Source organism: Rhopalosiphum maidis, chromosome 1 (genome assembly GCF_003676215.2).
Source record: "Rhopalosiphum maidis isolate BTI-1 chromosome 1, ASM367621v3, whole genome shotgun sequence".
Taxonomy (NCBI): domain Eukaryota; kingdom Metazoa; phylum Arthropoda; class Insecta; order Hemiptera; family Aphididae; genus Rhopalosiphum; species Rhopalosiphum maidis.
In genome coordinates this window covers 15,731,853-15,750,730 of record NC_040877.1, presented here as the reverse complement: position 1 = coordinate 15,750,730, position 18,878 = coordinate 15,731,853, and the positions used below count along the sequence as shown (strand labels likewise).

The 18,878-nt window shown below is 26.8% G+C and overlaps 1 protein-coding gene across 3 annotated transcripts in view; it reads right to left on the bottom strand.

Annotated features, from left to right (window-relative positions):
* LOC113547913 (cyclic nucleotide-gated cation channel subunit A) overlaps positions 1 to 18,878 on the bottom strand; it is a 179,427-nt gene that overhangs the window by 111,872 nt on the left and 48,677 nt on the right. For 2 of the 3 annotated variants that reach the window (XM_026948497.1, XM_026948499.1), the window contains exon 2: positions 14,314 to 14,583. The exons of the other annotated variant lie outside the window; for it this stretch is intronic. In XM_026948497.1, the coding sequence (XP_026804298.1) occupies positions 14,314 to 14,490 (177 nt within the window). In that variant the 5' untranslated portion in view covers positions 14,491 to 14,583. The remainder of the gene's footprint in view (positions 1 to 14,313; positions 14,584 to 18,878) is intronic. 3 annotated transcript variants of the gene reach the window in all.

Genomic DNA, 18,878 nt, shown 5'->3' with positions numbered 1-18,878 from the left:
ACTAACATAATAAAATGTAAATGACTTGGTCCAGTTCAGTATTCAAATTTTAATAAATTACCTGTATTTTAGAAAATTAATCATTGTGAGTTGACTTCTACCATTTAGTGAATACCAAAAAAGATAAATACTAAGACACATTTCTGTCATATTTGTATATTAAAGATTATTATAACTTTGATAGATTCATGAATAAAAAACAGTAGCTCAATAAAAACTTTTAACTGATCTATTAATTGGATGATAAAAAAATAATTTGTAGTAATATTTAAACTACTTAACATGAAAAAAAAAATGTTAATATCTTAAGTAAAATAAATTTATATTTGATAAACAATATGTAATCAATGCAATAATTTTACACAATTATGTTAAGAGCAAATATTGAATATATATTTTGTGACTGAATTGTTTAATCTACGAAGTCCCAAAATGAAATGAAAGATTTCCCAATACTTAAGAATTTTAAAACCATCAAGTTCATTTCACACAACCACTGAAAACCTTTAGGAATAAAAGTACTTTGTAGAACAGTACAAAACTTTACCGTTATATTATTATCCTCCTGATACTCCTGAATTTAAGGTTACAAACAACTCAAAAAAAAAAAAAATTATTGTCTGTTTATTGCGCTCAAAAAAAAAAAAAAATAAAAAATAAATTAGAAAATTGTATTAAACACAAACCACCAAAATATATTTTTTTTTTTGTCATTGATTATACAATTTAAAGTTGACATTTCTACGGTATGCAAATATTGTTTGTTGTGTATTATATTTGTAAGTATACAATGGTATAAGAAACATTGCAAAAGTGACCATTGATGGTTAAACTGTTTAACCATTTTAAAATATATTACGAGGTATATTTTACGTATCATCATTAACATTTTATAGTAAACAATATTTAAACTACCAACGGCTAAACATCATGTTTTATTTCTTAGATTTATGTGGTACATATTGAATAACAAAAAAAATAAAAAAATAAAGTAATAAAAATAGTTGAACACTGTACTAAAGATATCAGACCGGGTGTTCAACACTGGTTTCCTGTAGCTGGAGGAACGAGACATACTGATGTGTTGTGATATTAAATTTGAAAGTGATGATAAATCATCGCGATCAAAAACGATTATGATTTTACAGGTGCTACACGAAACTTTTTTATGTTCCATATATCCAAAAAAGTTATCGCCGAATAGATAATTTTCAATAACACAATATTTATAATTGTAAATCCGATACGATATTTCTCACATTAATAGAATTCAAGGACTACATATTATTCACTTTATTTGAAGCTAATTTATAATTAATGTAATAAAATAATGGTATACCATAGAATAATAAAATTATTACCTCGCTGGGACAAATACCTACGCCACGCAAAAGTTAATTTTTAAACATCATTTTTTTAAATGTTTTATTTTATTTCGAAATTTGTCTATACGATTATGTATTCACTCAATCATAATACAGTTGAACAATGTTTAAAAATAATGAATTAATTACTAATATAATAGATTGTTTATGAACTAAATATTATCTCTACACATCGTGTAATTGTAGAATTGTGCGATTGTAGTATTTTTAACAATAACATTATATTATAACATTTATAACTATTTATTGTCAACATTTTCATGCAAATTTTATCGTTTTATTCGAGAGTGTTGCAGTTTATAAAATAAAAAAAAAAACGATACTTTAATATTTCAAGGAAAATAAATAAAATCTACAGATGTGATGCACTTTATAATCGAATATTAGGATTAAGAAAGCAACGACTTTGCAGTTATTCGATTTTCTCTTATACAAGTTAAACCTTTGAAATTATAAGGTCAGACAAACGCTATACCACACTCAATATAAGTTCGATATCAATAGTTTGTATATGGCATAGGAAAATTGCTTTATTCCTGTAAATCACAAACTATATGTTTATTGTGTGATATCAGAAACGACAAACATGAGAACGGAACATTGGCCAAAACCTATATCATACTGTTTATTATAGTATAATAACATACACAACACATGCGGTAAAAGATTATTAAATGTAAATTAACTTTATTGATTGAATACCACCCAAGTTCATCAGTTTGTGAGTTACTCTGTAGACGTATATTTTAACCTACATAATACATAAAATACTTTAAGTAAACTGACACTTAAACGATAAATTGTATTATTATGAAAATTTATTAAAATACTACGATTTTTTTATTTTCACGTTTATTATAATCGATATCAAAACAATTAAAAGTATTCTACATAAAAAAAAAAAATACTTATCTTCCAAGTGTACTCATTTAATTATCAGTTGAATTTATTCTCTATTCACAAATGATAAAACAAAATTTGGTATTTTACTTATATTTATTAACTATGTTCACTATAATAGAACCCAATTTTAACACTTTAAAAAAAAGTACGTGAATAATGGCTTTAGTAAAAATGTATATTAAAAATAATTGGTTTATATATTTATAATAATTATAATGTGGTATGTATTGTATGTATTTAAAAAAACGCATGAACATAAATCACTATTATTGTTTTTTTATTCTATTTTATTAGTTTTTGAACATAATATGTAAAATTGTTTTTACCATTATCCCATTCAATTATTATTACGAAATGATAAACGATTACGTACCTTTAAATGACATGAAATTATATAGAAATGTACGTGGTCGCTATTAAGTTGTATATCTTGAAACCGTTTCACAAGGTATTTTGCTACAAATTACAATTAACAACAGCATATTCTACATTATTTTGATACAGATTTACATAAACAGTAATGGGAATTGTTCTAATAGTTTTCTTGTGTTATACATTTTATTATTATTATTATTATTATTATTGTACCTGTAGAAAAATCATAATTTTAACAAATACAACATTTATCAGAATTATTTATGACATATATAATTCTTTTAAGTTGTTAGATATAAAATTATATAGTTTTACAATATTTGTACATATTCTCAAATAGTATAATAATATTGTTTATAATATAATACGCATTATTAGTTCAATGTGACAATTTTTATTAACCATTCATTATTTAATCGATTTTATTTTTCAAAAAAATAACACTTTAAAAAGTAAATGTTTTGAGTTTTGACTAGGTGCTTACACTATATTTCAATTGTGAAAAGTACCAATTTGATCTACATATAAATATTTATAAATCGCGCAATATTTATGTAGCCGTGAAAATAAAAGTTACAAAATATCGAAACAAAGTTGTGACTTCCTTTTTATGTATTCGAAGCTAATACAATATGTATACTTTATATATATTACTGACACTTGGCGAGACAAGTGAATAAACTATTTGTATATGACAGCAGATAATAGGGCGCGAAATATGATAATGCTGCGATATAAAAATGTATTTTTGCGCAAATATCGAAAAGGGGACGATATATTCTCTTATAGAAAATTCTCAATAGCAAGCACGTGAATTTGGCATCAGGTCAACAATTGTGATATTCTTGAATACGTGCATAGTCATTGTAATTTAACGAGCTGTATCAGCCAAAAAAAAAAAAAACCAATACAAACATCCCCAGATTTAAAATAACTACGTCGTGCCACGTTATTTAGTCGTTGTTAAATAGTTTAAATGCATTTATACCAGAGTTCCACGGCTTTAATTCAGACCAAAAAGAATAAAAAAAAATAAAAATAGTGGAAAAATTTTCAGTTTTTTAGGGATAAACTAATTTGATATTGTCTACCTTTTTAGAATTAAAGCATTACATTATTATATATATGATTAGGAATACAGCTTTACAGGTGTTTTAACACATATTTTGTTAAACCATGTAGACTAAATACATATAATAGAGATTAATTAATTTGCACTGCGACTAAAAAGTTGAAAAAATATTTTAAAATATAAAAAAACATTTACAAAGAATATTACGAAAGAAACATAAAAATATTAATTTCTGGTTTACATTGTTTACACGTAGATACGCGCGCAACTAGCCAAATACCTAACTACCCGGGCAGTATAATAAGCATTACAAATTATTCAAATTTTTACATTTTTGTAGCATAATACTATAATAATATTGAAATAGTTATAAAATCGGTGATTTTATAGTGAAAGCTTTATTATTGTTATTATTTTTTACTAAAAAAAACATGATAATATAATTAAATACTAATATCACGACCTAACACGTTATTATGCTCAACACATGTACGTACCGAAATTGCCTACACATGTCGCCGTGTTACAAGGCATAAGAATATTTTATCTTATTTTTATTTACATAAATAATCTAAAATAAAATGAACAAACTCGTTACAACCAATAAAAGTTATTTTAAGACACTTATAAAAAATAACTGTTAACACATAAATGTATTTTGATCCATCACCAATTTTATTGTACTTTAAAGGATTGGAAAATGAATAATATTCAAAGAATAATAATCTCTTATTACTTCTACAACTTGTATAGTATACATTAAGTATTTTGTGACAATTCTAATGTAGATAAAAATATTCAGTTTTTTTTTTAATACATTATCTTATGTATATTTTTTTCCAAGGAACATTTGAAATTAAATTAAACTTTGTTTCGTGAAGATCTTAGATGATATAAAAAAAAAGTTATTACTTAAAGGTACAGCGATACGAGGTTTTTTTATTTCTCGTGTCATGAGATTTTTCTTTGTTAAAGTTTAAAATATAAAATAATAGTACAATATTATCTTATACTGAGCTTAACAAATCAAAGCTATAATAATATTACCAGTACACAACTAACACAGTATAAGCAAACGTAAATTTATTGTTTTTAATGAACTAAAATATTATAATTAATTTTATGTAAGATTTTTATGAAATACTTTTAAAAAATATAACAATTGAAATAATGTCGTTTTTTTCTATAAATCGGAGAAACAGCATTATAATTTTAAGAATATTATATATAAAATATAGCAGACATGGAAGAGTATATTTGAGTATGTACTTATTTTCATAAATTACACTCTTTATAATAAAACTTTAAATTTACTCATTGAATTTTAGTAGGTGCGATGTCATGGTAATTATAATATATATATTACAGAAAAGCAATGATAAAAATTCATTGAAATTTTTAGCGAAGTCAAGTTTGTCATAATACTCGAAAAGTTAAAACACTCAAACTATTTTAACTACTTATAAAAAAAATATGTACCTATCTACATCAAATTTTTAAGAGTTCAAATAAAAATAAGAATAACAACTTTTAGCATTTGTTATATTCTTACATTTTCGAATTAATTCCATTTGGTATTTTGCATACAATTAGCTTTAGGTTACTCAATTCATAAAAGTGAGAAAAGTAAGTTACTAAAATATTATATTTTATATTTTGTAGTTATTTTATCAAATGGCTGTTTTAATAAATAAATAAAATAAGATATCTTTAATTTTTTAATTATTTTTAATAATATCATATTAATTCATACTAAGCGAATATTGTATTTTATTTTTATAATGTATCATTAATATTTATTATAGTCAACAAACCCATGAAATTGTTTGAGTTTAGCCTGGGATGTCGTGGTAAATAAATTATAAGCCTCAACGCATAGTTCCTGTCAAGCGCTAGTTAGTCGATCTATAATGCCCCCCGGATTAATACAATGCTATAAATAAATATAGCGTAGTTATAACTAAGGCTTAAGTTGGTGAAAAAAAAATGTTAATAAGTAAAAAACACATCTGGGATGCAATTTTGACACGGCGACGGAAACATTTCTCTTTAACCATCACGTAGAGCAAAACAAGTGGCTATGCGTTTCGTGTAAGTTTTGGAGGATATAATGATGCATATACGATCGTACACGTATGTATATATGTGGAAATATTATGTAGAAAATCGCAACGTTTCATATATTATTTATAAACGCGTCCGATGGCGTACACTGCAGTAGTGCCGTGTGCAAATTCACAGCCGCGGGCGATGTAGTGCGGTGTGGTGCAGGTGGTCGAAGTCGTCGTTGTCGACGCTGTCACGAAAACCGAAACGTTGAGAAACTTCTCGACCAGGAGCACACATCACCACCTCTTTAATGACACAAAACTAATGGCTGCGGTCAAACCATAATGTATACTGTTATCGTCGCGTTCAATAATATAACGCGGAAGTGACGACTTTCGAACTATTTCCGGCACACATACTGTTATTAAAAGAGCGAGCGGATTTGCTTTTATACGATCATCCGAATTGGTTATTTTTTCCGGTCACCTCCGGCACGTATAATATAACGCGTAGTCAATATGAACCGCAAAACGTATACCTGCGTAAAAACTAAAATTATTTATCGCACGTGATTTCGTTGCGAGCACGCTCCGAAAAAAATACACTTCGTTTTGAAAAATCCAGTGAACTAATATATATTTATTTTTTAATAACACTTAACTCATATAATATGTTTTAAACACAGACAATGATTGGAGTCCTTTGATACTAATTTCAGTTATACACACTACCGCGGGTGGTTTTCACCTAACACGCGGATATCGGCTAAAATATTGTTTACACTCTTGCACTACAGACCCTGAGTCCACTGGTGTTTCCTAATTGCGGACGAAGTAATAAAAACCACGTTGCGGACAGAACCAAAAAGTGACTTACAAATCGCAAAAACATAGTTAACATACTAATAATTGTGTACCAATCATTAGTTTTGATATAACGATTGCGGACGTCGAGAAAGTTTTGAATTGTGCTAATGTTTAAATTGGGCAAAAAACCACCGGAAAGGGAGAAATCGTCAACAATCAAATGTTGAAATATTTAAGTAATGAAAATAACAGATTAATATCTATATAGACTGTTAAAAATAAAAAATAAATTGCCATCAAATCCATAGTGACAGTATATTTATGAAAAAAGAAAAACATTTTAAGACTAACGATTGATCTTTTGCATGACACAAATGTTTTTAGCCCCACCTACTAATTACTTCATACGTAGCTTCTCCTGAGTACTGAAAAAAAAGATGAGGGAAATATTCGTGTCAGCAGGATTTTTATTTACTTGATATTCGCAATTAGTATTTTGATAGTGAATCCCTGTGTCCATATATTTTACGTAAATATTATATTGGTCTGACCGTTAGTCCGCAAACAACGTGTGACTCCCGAACCGATACGATCCAGAGATCGAAAATCCCGTACGTAGATCGCGGTCGAAAACCACACGTTTTCGTATCGTATTATGATGGGTACACGCGATTTTTTAATCGTTATTGCTTTGCACATGATTGGATCGAAAAACGTGCGCTATTTCTAGTGAAAACAATTTTTATTCATTTTATTCACAGTTTTATCCGTAATGAAACCGGTGTCATGGCCAGTTACAACGATTTTGTGGGCTACATTATGATCGTGAAGTACCGAAAAGCGGTGTATACAAAATTGTAATTTAAGGTCACTACCCTTATTACGTTATTCGTTTTTCAGATGGTCGTTAAATTTTAAATTTACAGTGTGATCACGACCTATGAAAAAATAATGAAATAAAAAACATTTTGTACTTTTTAATCTGAGAACACTTATTAAATTTGTAAAATCCAAGTATATAATATTGATGCGCCATTTGTGAAAAATAACAACGAGTGTTAAAAAGTATGTTTTGTTTTATGACTTTTTACGTCCATTGGCGATAAACTAGTACATGGTTTAGATCAGAGAAAATTAAATTAAATTTATAAAATATATTATATAATATTATATATTATCAAATTCTTGCGAATAAATTACATAATATTATATTACAAACTTTTGGTAAAACGTGATGAACATTATTAATGTGTTTATTGTCGTCCATTTTTTTTAACAGAACAAATTATGTTCACGATATAACATAAAAACATATATTTTTTAAACTTTGATTGACTATAATTATTTAGTTAATACAACTAATATAAGTAGAAATGAGATATCCATTATTTATTTGTAGTACATAATATAGTATAGTATACATAACGCATGTAATACCTATTTATCATAACACCGAATACTATTTTAAATTCATCTTAAAATTGTGTAAACATTTCTGTCGTCATGGATGATATAATTACTGATATAGTATAATGTCTAACAGGAAAAAAATATTATTATGAATACAACGCTTAGCGCTTATATAATATACTCATTAATATCTCCGAATCATAGTAATTTTGAATAACATTCGATACGCGTTATTTATTGATAAAAACGCGTGTATAGCCTAACTGAACCTCATAAATCACGTTGCTAAAGAAACCACTAATCCCTGGAAACCCTCCTCCGAGTTATAATAATTACTCCAGTGAGTAAGGTATTATGAAAAGGACTAATGAAAAACCACAGTAATTGACTGGAAACCTCTTAAATCATTGAATCAATAACATGGTACAAAACTAATTTACCAAAAAGGATTATATTAGGTATCACACGTTTAATCATCCTTTGCTTAACCCCCCACGTACGTATACACACATACACATACACACACGTATATGACGTGTCTATGTATGTGTACGCAGTAGAAACACGAGTGTCCGTTCACGAACAGGCCGGGATTTCATTGTTGCACGCACAAAAGATTCTATTCAATACATAATCTCACACTATCATCGAATATTATGTAACAGCGAATCTCTCTAAATATATTTTCGTCGATCTCTATAAAATTCAACCGTCTATATATAATATTGAGCGTTAAGGATGAGCATTTCAAAATGAAAGAGGCTATAGTTTACAAGAGAGGGTGACTAGACTAACTGCCAACTTTTAATGGTTTAAAAAGGAAAAGAAAGTATTTATAAACTAGTGTTAAATGTATCATAAGCATACACAGTATATAGTAGCTGATTAATTTAAATTACTTTCATTAATTTGTATTGTTTTTTTTTTTTTTTTAAACATTATATTAAATCAAATGTTTAAAGTTAATCGAAATCTATAATTACTTATAATAAGATAATAGGCTAATATTGGTGGTTGTCGAATGAACCGATTAAATAGAATAAGGCTTACCATATTTATTCTCAAAATTTCGTTCATTTTTAACTTTACACTGCGCAAATTAAAACATTTTAAGTTTTAATTTCAACAAAAAAATATGTTGTGTTTATTAAACTATAAATAATTATGAAAAAATAAAAAATAAATTTTTTTTACTGAAAATTTTTCTAGTTCCTTCTCTAACAGTAGGTATTGTAAAATGAATAGTAAATTTCAAAATTGTATTTCATTTTTGAACATATATATATAAATAATCATTTTGTAAGTATAGTAATCTACGTGGAATACGATTTCTTCATTTTAAATCGAAATAGTATGAATCCATCATTTTTATTATTGGTTTATTTCTATAAATAAACAATTTTATTTAATTTATAGATCTCTAACTGTAACCAAAGTGATGCTCGAAAGTAGTTCTCTACTGATAAAAATAGTTAATATTATAATATTTTATTATACTACGTTTATTATACTTATCACGAATAGTCTAAATACTATAAAAACAATGAATGCTCTTACTCAAAACTAATAGTATATTACTTATTTCATACAGAATTTAAAATTAATTATATTTGAATAATACGTTAAAACCTTTTACTTATTTATGAATAAAATAAATAAAACAAGCTATTCGTTATTTAAATTTGATTCTATCGAAAACAGTATAGCACTGCACTTTAACAGTTATATGTTCATGTGAATTCATTGCACAATTATTTGTGAGTGCTCGGCCAGTTCAATTTAGTCTTCAAATTATGTAAAATTATTCGTATTAAAAATGCAACTATGCTTACTTGACTTGTGTTAGTTTTACCATGTATAAACACGATTTAAACTAAGTGAATAAAAAATTGACTTTTGAAAATTTTTATTTTATTTTTAATATATATATTTACCACCAATTAGTTGAAAATACTAAGATATTTTTTTAGCAAATAACATTTATTTTCTTTTTCGTTATTCTATAAATAAAAAAAAATTTATGACGATAGTAAAAAATGATACTTTAAACTTCCTTTATATATAATCTCAATGATTGGTAGACAAAAAGTTAAAATTTAGTACAATTTCAGTATACTATTTTAGTATTTTATCGTCGATTGGTAATTTTAAGTTTAATATTTAATATCAAGCATTAATTGTATTATAATGTATTATCAACACACTGATATTAATGCATTGTATTTTTATATTTTAACATTGATAAAAATGGAATTGGTATAGTATGATTAATAACTATTTTATGTATTAGTTATAATAAACTATAAATAAAAATGTCTTTACTATAAATAACTTAAATTATATTTTCTTAAACAAAAAAAAAAAAATGTTTATATATACTTGGATATGTGTTACGACTACAATTAAAAAATAATTTATTGAGTATTATGTTTTTTGTCAAAAATGTTGAATTAAAAGCGTTCAAAGGGGTAAAAGAAATTAAATATCTAATCGTCTTTAAATTTTTAAACTTCAAAGTTACCGTGGATACTCTAAAATATTAAATATTTTTTTAAAGTAAATCCCAGGTATATTTAATAAAGTAATAAACTATATGAACATAAGTTATAGAACTTCTGTTATAAATTATAATCGAAGGTGAGCACCACTACATAATATATTATGTATCTCGTGGTCTATCATATCAAATTTTGAATTTATACTTTTCCACGAGCGCCATTTATACATAGTTTATGCTTAGTGCTCATCTATCATTGAGTACAATTAAACAATCGATGAATTGGTATTTATTATTGTAAATGATAAATGATAATACATTATTTTATTAGATTCAATTATATTCAAATTGAAGTGGTTAATATTATAGAAAGTATTTATTTCAGTTGGAATAAATTCGTATAATAAAGAAAAAATAATTGATATATATGTCTTAAAACATATCATTTCATTATATCTGTACTCGTGGTGTGCAAAAATTAGATGTAAATTTTCCTTAGAATTAATTTTGTTTACGTTTAAAATAAATTGACACAATAAAGTAGGTCATACAATGTAAATATGTATATTTTAAACCAATGAATATTATTTGATTAATTTTGTAAATTTTAAATAGATACTCGTTAATTTATTGTGTTACAACGTTACATCATTATTAAAATCAGTTATGTTTGAATGGAAATATTCACGAACAAACTAATTGGTTTCCTTTCGATGTCGCATTTAATAATAATTATACGTAAAACTATAGTTAACTGTATGATCAATAAAATACTGAACAGTGATTTACTATGTACTGTTATAAGTAGAATCATTATATTTTAGTTTGAATATAAATATTAATTAAATGTATCTTTCAGATGTCGATTTGATATTAAACAAAGGGAGACATTTAAAATATTTCAGTTTTATATGATGACATAGTTATTAACTGAATATAGGTCATGTTATTTATTTGATTGTAACTGAAATATACTGTTTAGTGATTTTCTTAATATGCAAAATTATTAAAAATAAATTTAAATACGAAAATGTATGAACAGCTAGACTAAAATATGTCGACAAAATCGTACGACAAAATCATGACGACGTATCGACAATTTGTCATATTTAACATATAAATTGATAGCATACTATTATCGATAACAGTATAATATTTTATGTCCTCGACGTTCTTAGTTTATTTATACAATTTATTTAATTTAAATCGTGTACAACTACCGAGCAGCACTAATATAATTTTTTTAAAACGTTATGTAAATTGTAACGTCTTGACTCGATGCTTCCATTTTATCTCGATTGATGACTACCCTTTTTTATAAAAATAAAATGAGGACCGCGACTAACAACGCAATCTTTGATGTCGCAGACACTTTATTGCTATTTTATTTTAATAGTATTTTTTTTATAACATAATATGAAGGGTTCGGAGGTAAACATCGTATGGCATTAAGATACTGAATCACGGAAAAAACGGTTATGTTAATATTATATTATAATGGAATTGCCGTAAGTATTTGTACCCGCGATGACGCGAAAATGAAATTTTTAAATTTCAATTTTCCACCGTGGCGCGATGACGGCGAGAGGTGATCGCGGTATATTGACGTGATAATAATAATATAACAACAGATGCTGCTGAAACCGTACACCTAAAATGTGGTTACACGGTGGCTACGCAGTACATCAGGTCGTATTGATTCACAAATCACAACGTCAAATATTATACGCAGTTTAATGAACAATATTAATATGCTCTGCGGAATTATAAGAATTGCACGGGGACGGACTATTAGAAAATTAATATGATATTTTGTCGGTTTCACAAACGTAATAATACGGTGTTTTACTATTTTTTTTTTTTAAACGTTTTAAACATTTTCTTTAAAAACAAGCATTGTTCAGTCGTAACGTATGACTGTATACAAGAGCGCGTGGCATATAATTGTTTTTTTTTTTTCGTTTAATTGTTTTCAGACTTACGATTACGGTAAATATCATTGTATTGAACAGTCTGCTGAAATTAAAGTTATGTATGTTACCCGACGGTAGCTAGAACTTTCTTTGTTTAGCAATTATTTTGTTTAAAGTGTATAGTAAGTCATTTTTTTTTTCGTGGTATCGTTACGTTTGATCTTCCCGTAGGTAGTGATCTATTTGTACTTGCATTGCGAGAGATCTGAACCGGCTAATACATTTTATTTATTTTCTTTTTCAATTCGACAATAGTTTATTATGTAATAATAATGAAGACTAAAGACATCTATTATTTTTTTTTTTTTTTTTAACTGCGTAGGTAACACACATGCAGCAGCAGTAAGTATAAGAAAATGTTGTTAATGACACAACTAAGGTAAATTATCATTGAATTATAAAATGACGATGCAAAATATTACTATTATACTAATATAAACACCTCATAAATACCATCATGAGAACGATACAATGAAAGAGCTTTGTTTTTTTTTTTTTCTTAATTTTATACCATTGGTTGTACTATATAATACTAGGTATATTGCATACTCAATAATTAAACGTATATTTTTCCAAACAATTGTTGAAAATAAATTAGTTTATTTATTTAAATAATAAATTAAAGTATTTAATTAATACTAATAGGTAGGTGTATTATTAATTATGATGGACATATTATAAAATAAACATTACGTGAACACATGTAACATTTTCACTTTTTTACCGATCCAATGAATACAAATATTATAATAACAAAACATAATATAGTCGGCATGATTTTTCGAGAGTAATTCATTGGTACACAGGGTATATAAGGTGTATCAAAACTATTTGACAAATTTCCATTACGAATGTTACTATATTTGTTAAATAGTCCTGTTACACTCTGTATAATAGAGTTTTTTTTTTTTTTATGTACGTTCGTTAAATTAACAGTAATTCCCAGGATCTTATGATTATTAATAGTTAAAATATCAAAATGCATTTTCACTGTAATCCAGAAAATATACTTTGTCAAATTAAATTAAATTTAATTAGTTTAAATAATGATTCAATATTTACTTAGTACGTGCAGTCTACACGATTCTTATTAGTTCTAAAATAGTTTTAAAAAAAAATAAGCATTGTTTTCAATCTTCTAACTTTTAAAGTAAACACCGGTATGAGTGGTATCCATCCTACGAACCCGTAACATAGCAAATTTAAGTTCAAGAGTACCCGTTTAATGATGTAAGTTTTAATAAAATAAATTAGAGTGAACGGATCCAATATCACGGTAAAAGGTAAGAACATTATCTGTATTCTATTATCGGTTTTTGTTTTTGATACACAATTAAGGCCAGTCGTCAGTGGCGTTTTCACGTCGTATTATTATTGTACGTACTTGCACAAACTGTTGAATCAATTGACCCGTTTGGGCTACGCTTACACAGATTTTTAATAAAGTATACGAAAATGTTATTTCATTTTATTATCTTTTCTTTTAAAATACATCGTATCAGAATATAATAATAGTCGTACAACAGACGCAATGAAAACATTTGTGATTGAAATGAAATTAAAAACCAAAAAATCAAAACGATCCACGAGGCAACCGATATCAATATTATCTGTGTGCCTATCAGTGAAAAATAAAACCCCTTCCGGTTTCGAATTGTTCGCGTTACACGAATAACGAACGCGGAACGTCCGTCATACATCTCGTACGATCTCGCCCTAAGCTGTAATAAAACATTATTATTATACCTACGACGAGATCTATACTCGATGAACTACAAATGCATAGGAGTCCTAGTCATAAAACTATATAATATGGTCGTTGTGCGTGCGGCAGGACACTCACCGCAGGACCGGCCGGAGGAGGTGGCAGTATGGGCACCATGTGCAGATATGTGCGCCGGCCATGTCGATCGCGATCCGGCGACGGCGTGTGCTGCTGCTGTTGGTGCTGCTGCAACCGGCGCGGTGACAGTACGACCCTGTCGTGTTGTGCGGCCGCAGCCATCATCGGGATCCACATCGGCCGCGGCTGTGTACGCGCCGCATACGCAACTGCTCAAATCGTGTCCGCCATGACGCCGCCGCGAGTTCGTAGTGGACGCCGCCCAAACACCTGGCGAACGATGACGATATACTATTATTATGTCCACGATAAAACAACAACAACAACAACAACAACGATAGTAATAATAATATTGTAAACTATGTTGTTTTTCGATATGGGTAGCTTTCGGGGGTGAAAACTATATGGCATTCGACGTGGGTATGAGGCCACGATATATTTTTATTTGTACTAAACATAAAAACCCATCTACGACGCATATCAGATGCAATGAGGGGGGAGGTCATTTTTGGTGAAAATTATTGTTTTTATTTGTTTCATATGATACGAGAATATTATCTAGAACACCGTGTAGAGTTTTTTTTTTTTTTACGAATCTTATAAGTTTTAAAATACTCATAACTTGCTTCAAAACTAAAATAGATAAAAAAAAAAACTTACTAGGTGCTCGACTAAATATCTTTACATTAAAATTGTGTGACGGGATAATCATAGATCAAATCACTCTAGTATTAAAAAAAAAGAGTGAAATGGATTTTTTGAACTTTAAATTTGCCATGTTATGCGTTACGGTAACACTATTACATGCGATGGCGTCATATTGAAAAACTAGGTTTAAAATTATTAGTTACATATGGGAAAATTATCTTTTGTCAAGAGCTTCAAGACTTATTTTATCAAGTCCAAAAACAGATATGTTTTTTTCCGAGGAAGAGTATTGGTGATGAGTCTTTGGAAATGTTTGATAAATTTCTTCTAGTCTCCCAAATATTTATTTTAAGCCATTTAAGAGATTGATTTCTAAAACAGTTTTATTTGCATACACAGTTTATGTTTTAACAAATATATATTTTACTATTTTTCATCTTTGGTATATGATTTTTTTTTTTATTTTAAATAATTATTTTATGGTTAACTTTTTTTTTTATTATTTCATAATTAGAAATAGAATAATATTTTTCTACAAAATTAAATATACAACTTATATAAATATCAAATATTCAACAGCTGTTTTTATTTTTAATAATCAATTAAAGTTTATATAATTTCATATTCAATATATATTATATTTAATAAATAAAAATTATTAAGAAAGTATTTTATATCTATTGTAAAATATATTATTAATCAAAAATTGTATATATAGCCATATTACAAACATAACAACAGTCCTAAATATAGATAAACACACCTTTTAATTTTAAGGAAACGATCGTTTGATTTTTTTGGACTTAACCGCTTAGCTGTAGTAGTAAATATCAGTTAATTTATAGCTTTGTAATAATAACTTCAGTAACCTTATTTCTATCTTAGTCGGAATGCAAGTATCCTTTTTTGGAAAAATTCACATAAAGTCACCAAAAAGTTAGTGTACATCTTTAGGAAAAGTCAGGTAGTGTGAAATTGTTTTATCAACCATGCCTGAATACCACATAAAAATGTTTGTGATGTGAACATTTTTTTATCAAATCGATTTTGAATGAGAAAAATAACTGCGTTGAACTCAGTAAAAGACAAAAAATAATAGTTACAATATTTTTAATCGGTAAAAATAAAACTACTTGTACGCTACAAATATACACGTTACCATAATATAATGTAATTATTTCACCAAAACACAAAATTTGTTTTTGTATTATCAGCAGATCATCATTTTAATTTTCCTAAACTGTATTACGATAAAATATTAAATAAACGATACTCACTTATGATTATATAAGATATTGAGAGAATACAGTTATTGCCCGAATGAATCTACAAAACGTGATATGTATGTGTATGTTTGTCAGTTACAGAAACTTAAAATTAAAATGTTTATTATTTTATTTCTTACAGAAGAAGCGCGTAGGTCACAAAGTTAGCTGTATTTTAAGTTTTTGACATTTGAATTATTAATGTTCATTAAATGTTCTTATTTATAGTAGTTGTATGTACATTTTTAAGTGTTAGGAAGGTGGTTATAAAGTAGTATCTTGTATAGTGGGTGCAAAATAATTTACGAGGATAAGCAGGACAAAACACTTATGTAAACCTATATTATAATATGTAGCTATTTAGCTAACAGCAATATTTTTTAAACGGCGCTTATAAATTTTTAACCAGGATATATATACATACATACAGGGTAATGGGTGTGATACTGCTTAGGATGGTTATTTTAGTATAATTTACAATGTCAATTTATGTCCTTATATTTATCTGTGCCATGATAATTATGAACTAAGTTTAATAACAACAAAACACTTAGAAATACTTCCTATATCATCAAAAACTATAACAATCAAAGGTTTCTAATGAGTTCAAATAATTTGTATTTAGTAGTTGAGGGATGAACTAAGTTTTTTTAATAATTTTTTTTTATTCTATGATAAAATAATACATAAATTATATTTGAAAAAACTAATTAACGCAAAGTCTAAAAATATTATTGAATCTTTTTTAATATGACCAACCGTAAAGGTCAAAAAATAACCATGATAAATGAATAAAAGAAGAACCTAACCAAGTTAATAAAGGTTACATAAGTATCCGTGACAATGAAACTAAACGTTATCAATAGTAAAAATTCAATCAATATCCATGATTTATTTTGTTTTGCTTTATTTGTATTAATTAAAAAGAATGCTTTAAATACCTATTATATTATATTAACCTTTAAAAGCATTGAAAATAATTCAACAAATTTATTGAAATAAATCGTTTTAAATAATATATACAAAATACATTCTTTTACACTTAAGTCATCGGTTAATTATATATTTTTATCTTTCTAAACACCGACTATACCAAATAATTTAATAAGAATTTTGTTCCACTGAATAATAATAAATACAAATAATGTCTGATTTATTAATTAAATTAATAATTTTGGTTTTGAGCATTATTGATGGGCGATTCACTGAAAATTTGTCAAAATTGGAACGTGTTTGGGCAATTTAGCATAATGTGTTTCAACGAACTTTTTTAAAATCGTGTGATGTGTTTGAACAGTATTTTATCAATTCATTTTTCATCACATATTGACAGACCCTGAACTGCCCGTGTATGCATATAATTTAAATAGGGGATAGCCAATATAGAATACAATATATTATAATAGTCAATAATAAATATCTTAATTATTATTATAATTACATACTTTATTCTATAGACAACGACACAATTAATAATTCTTTGAACACATTTTTAGATAGGTAATCAGTGAAAAACTACAGTAAATAATTTAATAATAATAAATTAAATTTTAAATTAATTAATAAATAATAATTCATAAATAGAAATACAATATACCTACTATACGTGTTAAATTATTTTAATAAAATTAATTGTGCTAGTAAGTACAGTAATGAATTTTACCTCATGCGTCTTTTAAAAATTGAATTTCACCTGATACATTCTTGTTCCCACTTGTTCTTAATTACTCTAGTTTAACTAATATAGCTTTTCCTCGGACATTGCGAATATTTTTTTATATTTTGCAAACTGGTCAAAGCAGCGGTATCAATTGAGTTTTATAACCAGTACACATGATAAACAACAGGACGATGCGAAAATCATATAAGACTCTTAAACCATAGGCTTATACCATAGTCCACTAGTATGCTAAAGTCGACAAATTTTTACAGTACGCATCTATTGTACTCTGCTCGCTCAAACACACTCTATACAGAATTTGCCATAAAATGTTTATATTATGCGGGTAAAATAGTAATTTTCCCAAACGCATAATGCGTTTGTGATGACTGATGAGCATAAAACGTAGTTTCTATCGCATGAAACGATGACAGACCTCACGTTTCTTTATGATTCCTATACCATTAATATATAAATCTGAAATATTTTTTTTATTTTCTTTAGAAAAATGTTTGTTTTAGATTTTGAGAAAATTTTCCAGGAAAACAAGAAAAAATTTGATAATAAAATTATAGTATAATCGTTTTTAAATGACTAAATAAATATTCATTTTTCACTGACTTTAATAGTATACAGTATTCGTCTGTCTCAAAAATTCAGGTGTAGAGTTCTTATTAATGCTTATTCGTATAATATAACATGTTTCATAACTTTATTTAATGTATTTATTAAAATGTAAAATATTAAATCGTTTTTCAATATTTTATTGTATTTAAAATTAACATATTAACTGTATAACAGCTTCAATTTTTTTTTCCTCAAGTATTTTTTCAGAATATTAAACAATTAATATTAATGTAAAGTCATTATATATTGATAAGATTCTTGATGTTTGGAACGTGCAATTGATTGCAATTTATTTAATTGTTAGAAACTAGTATCGGAGTATAAGAGGAAAGTTAAATATTTGGAGGAGACGTCGCCGTCATGTC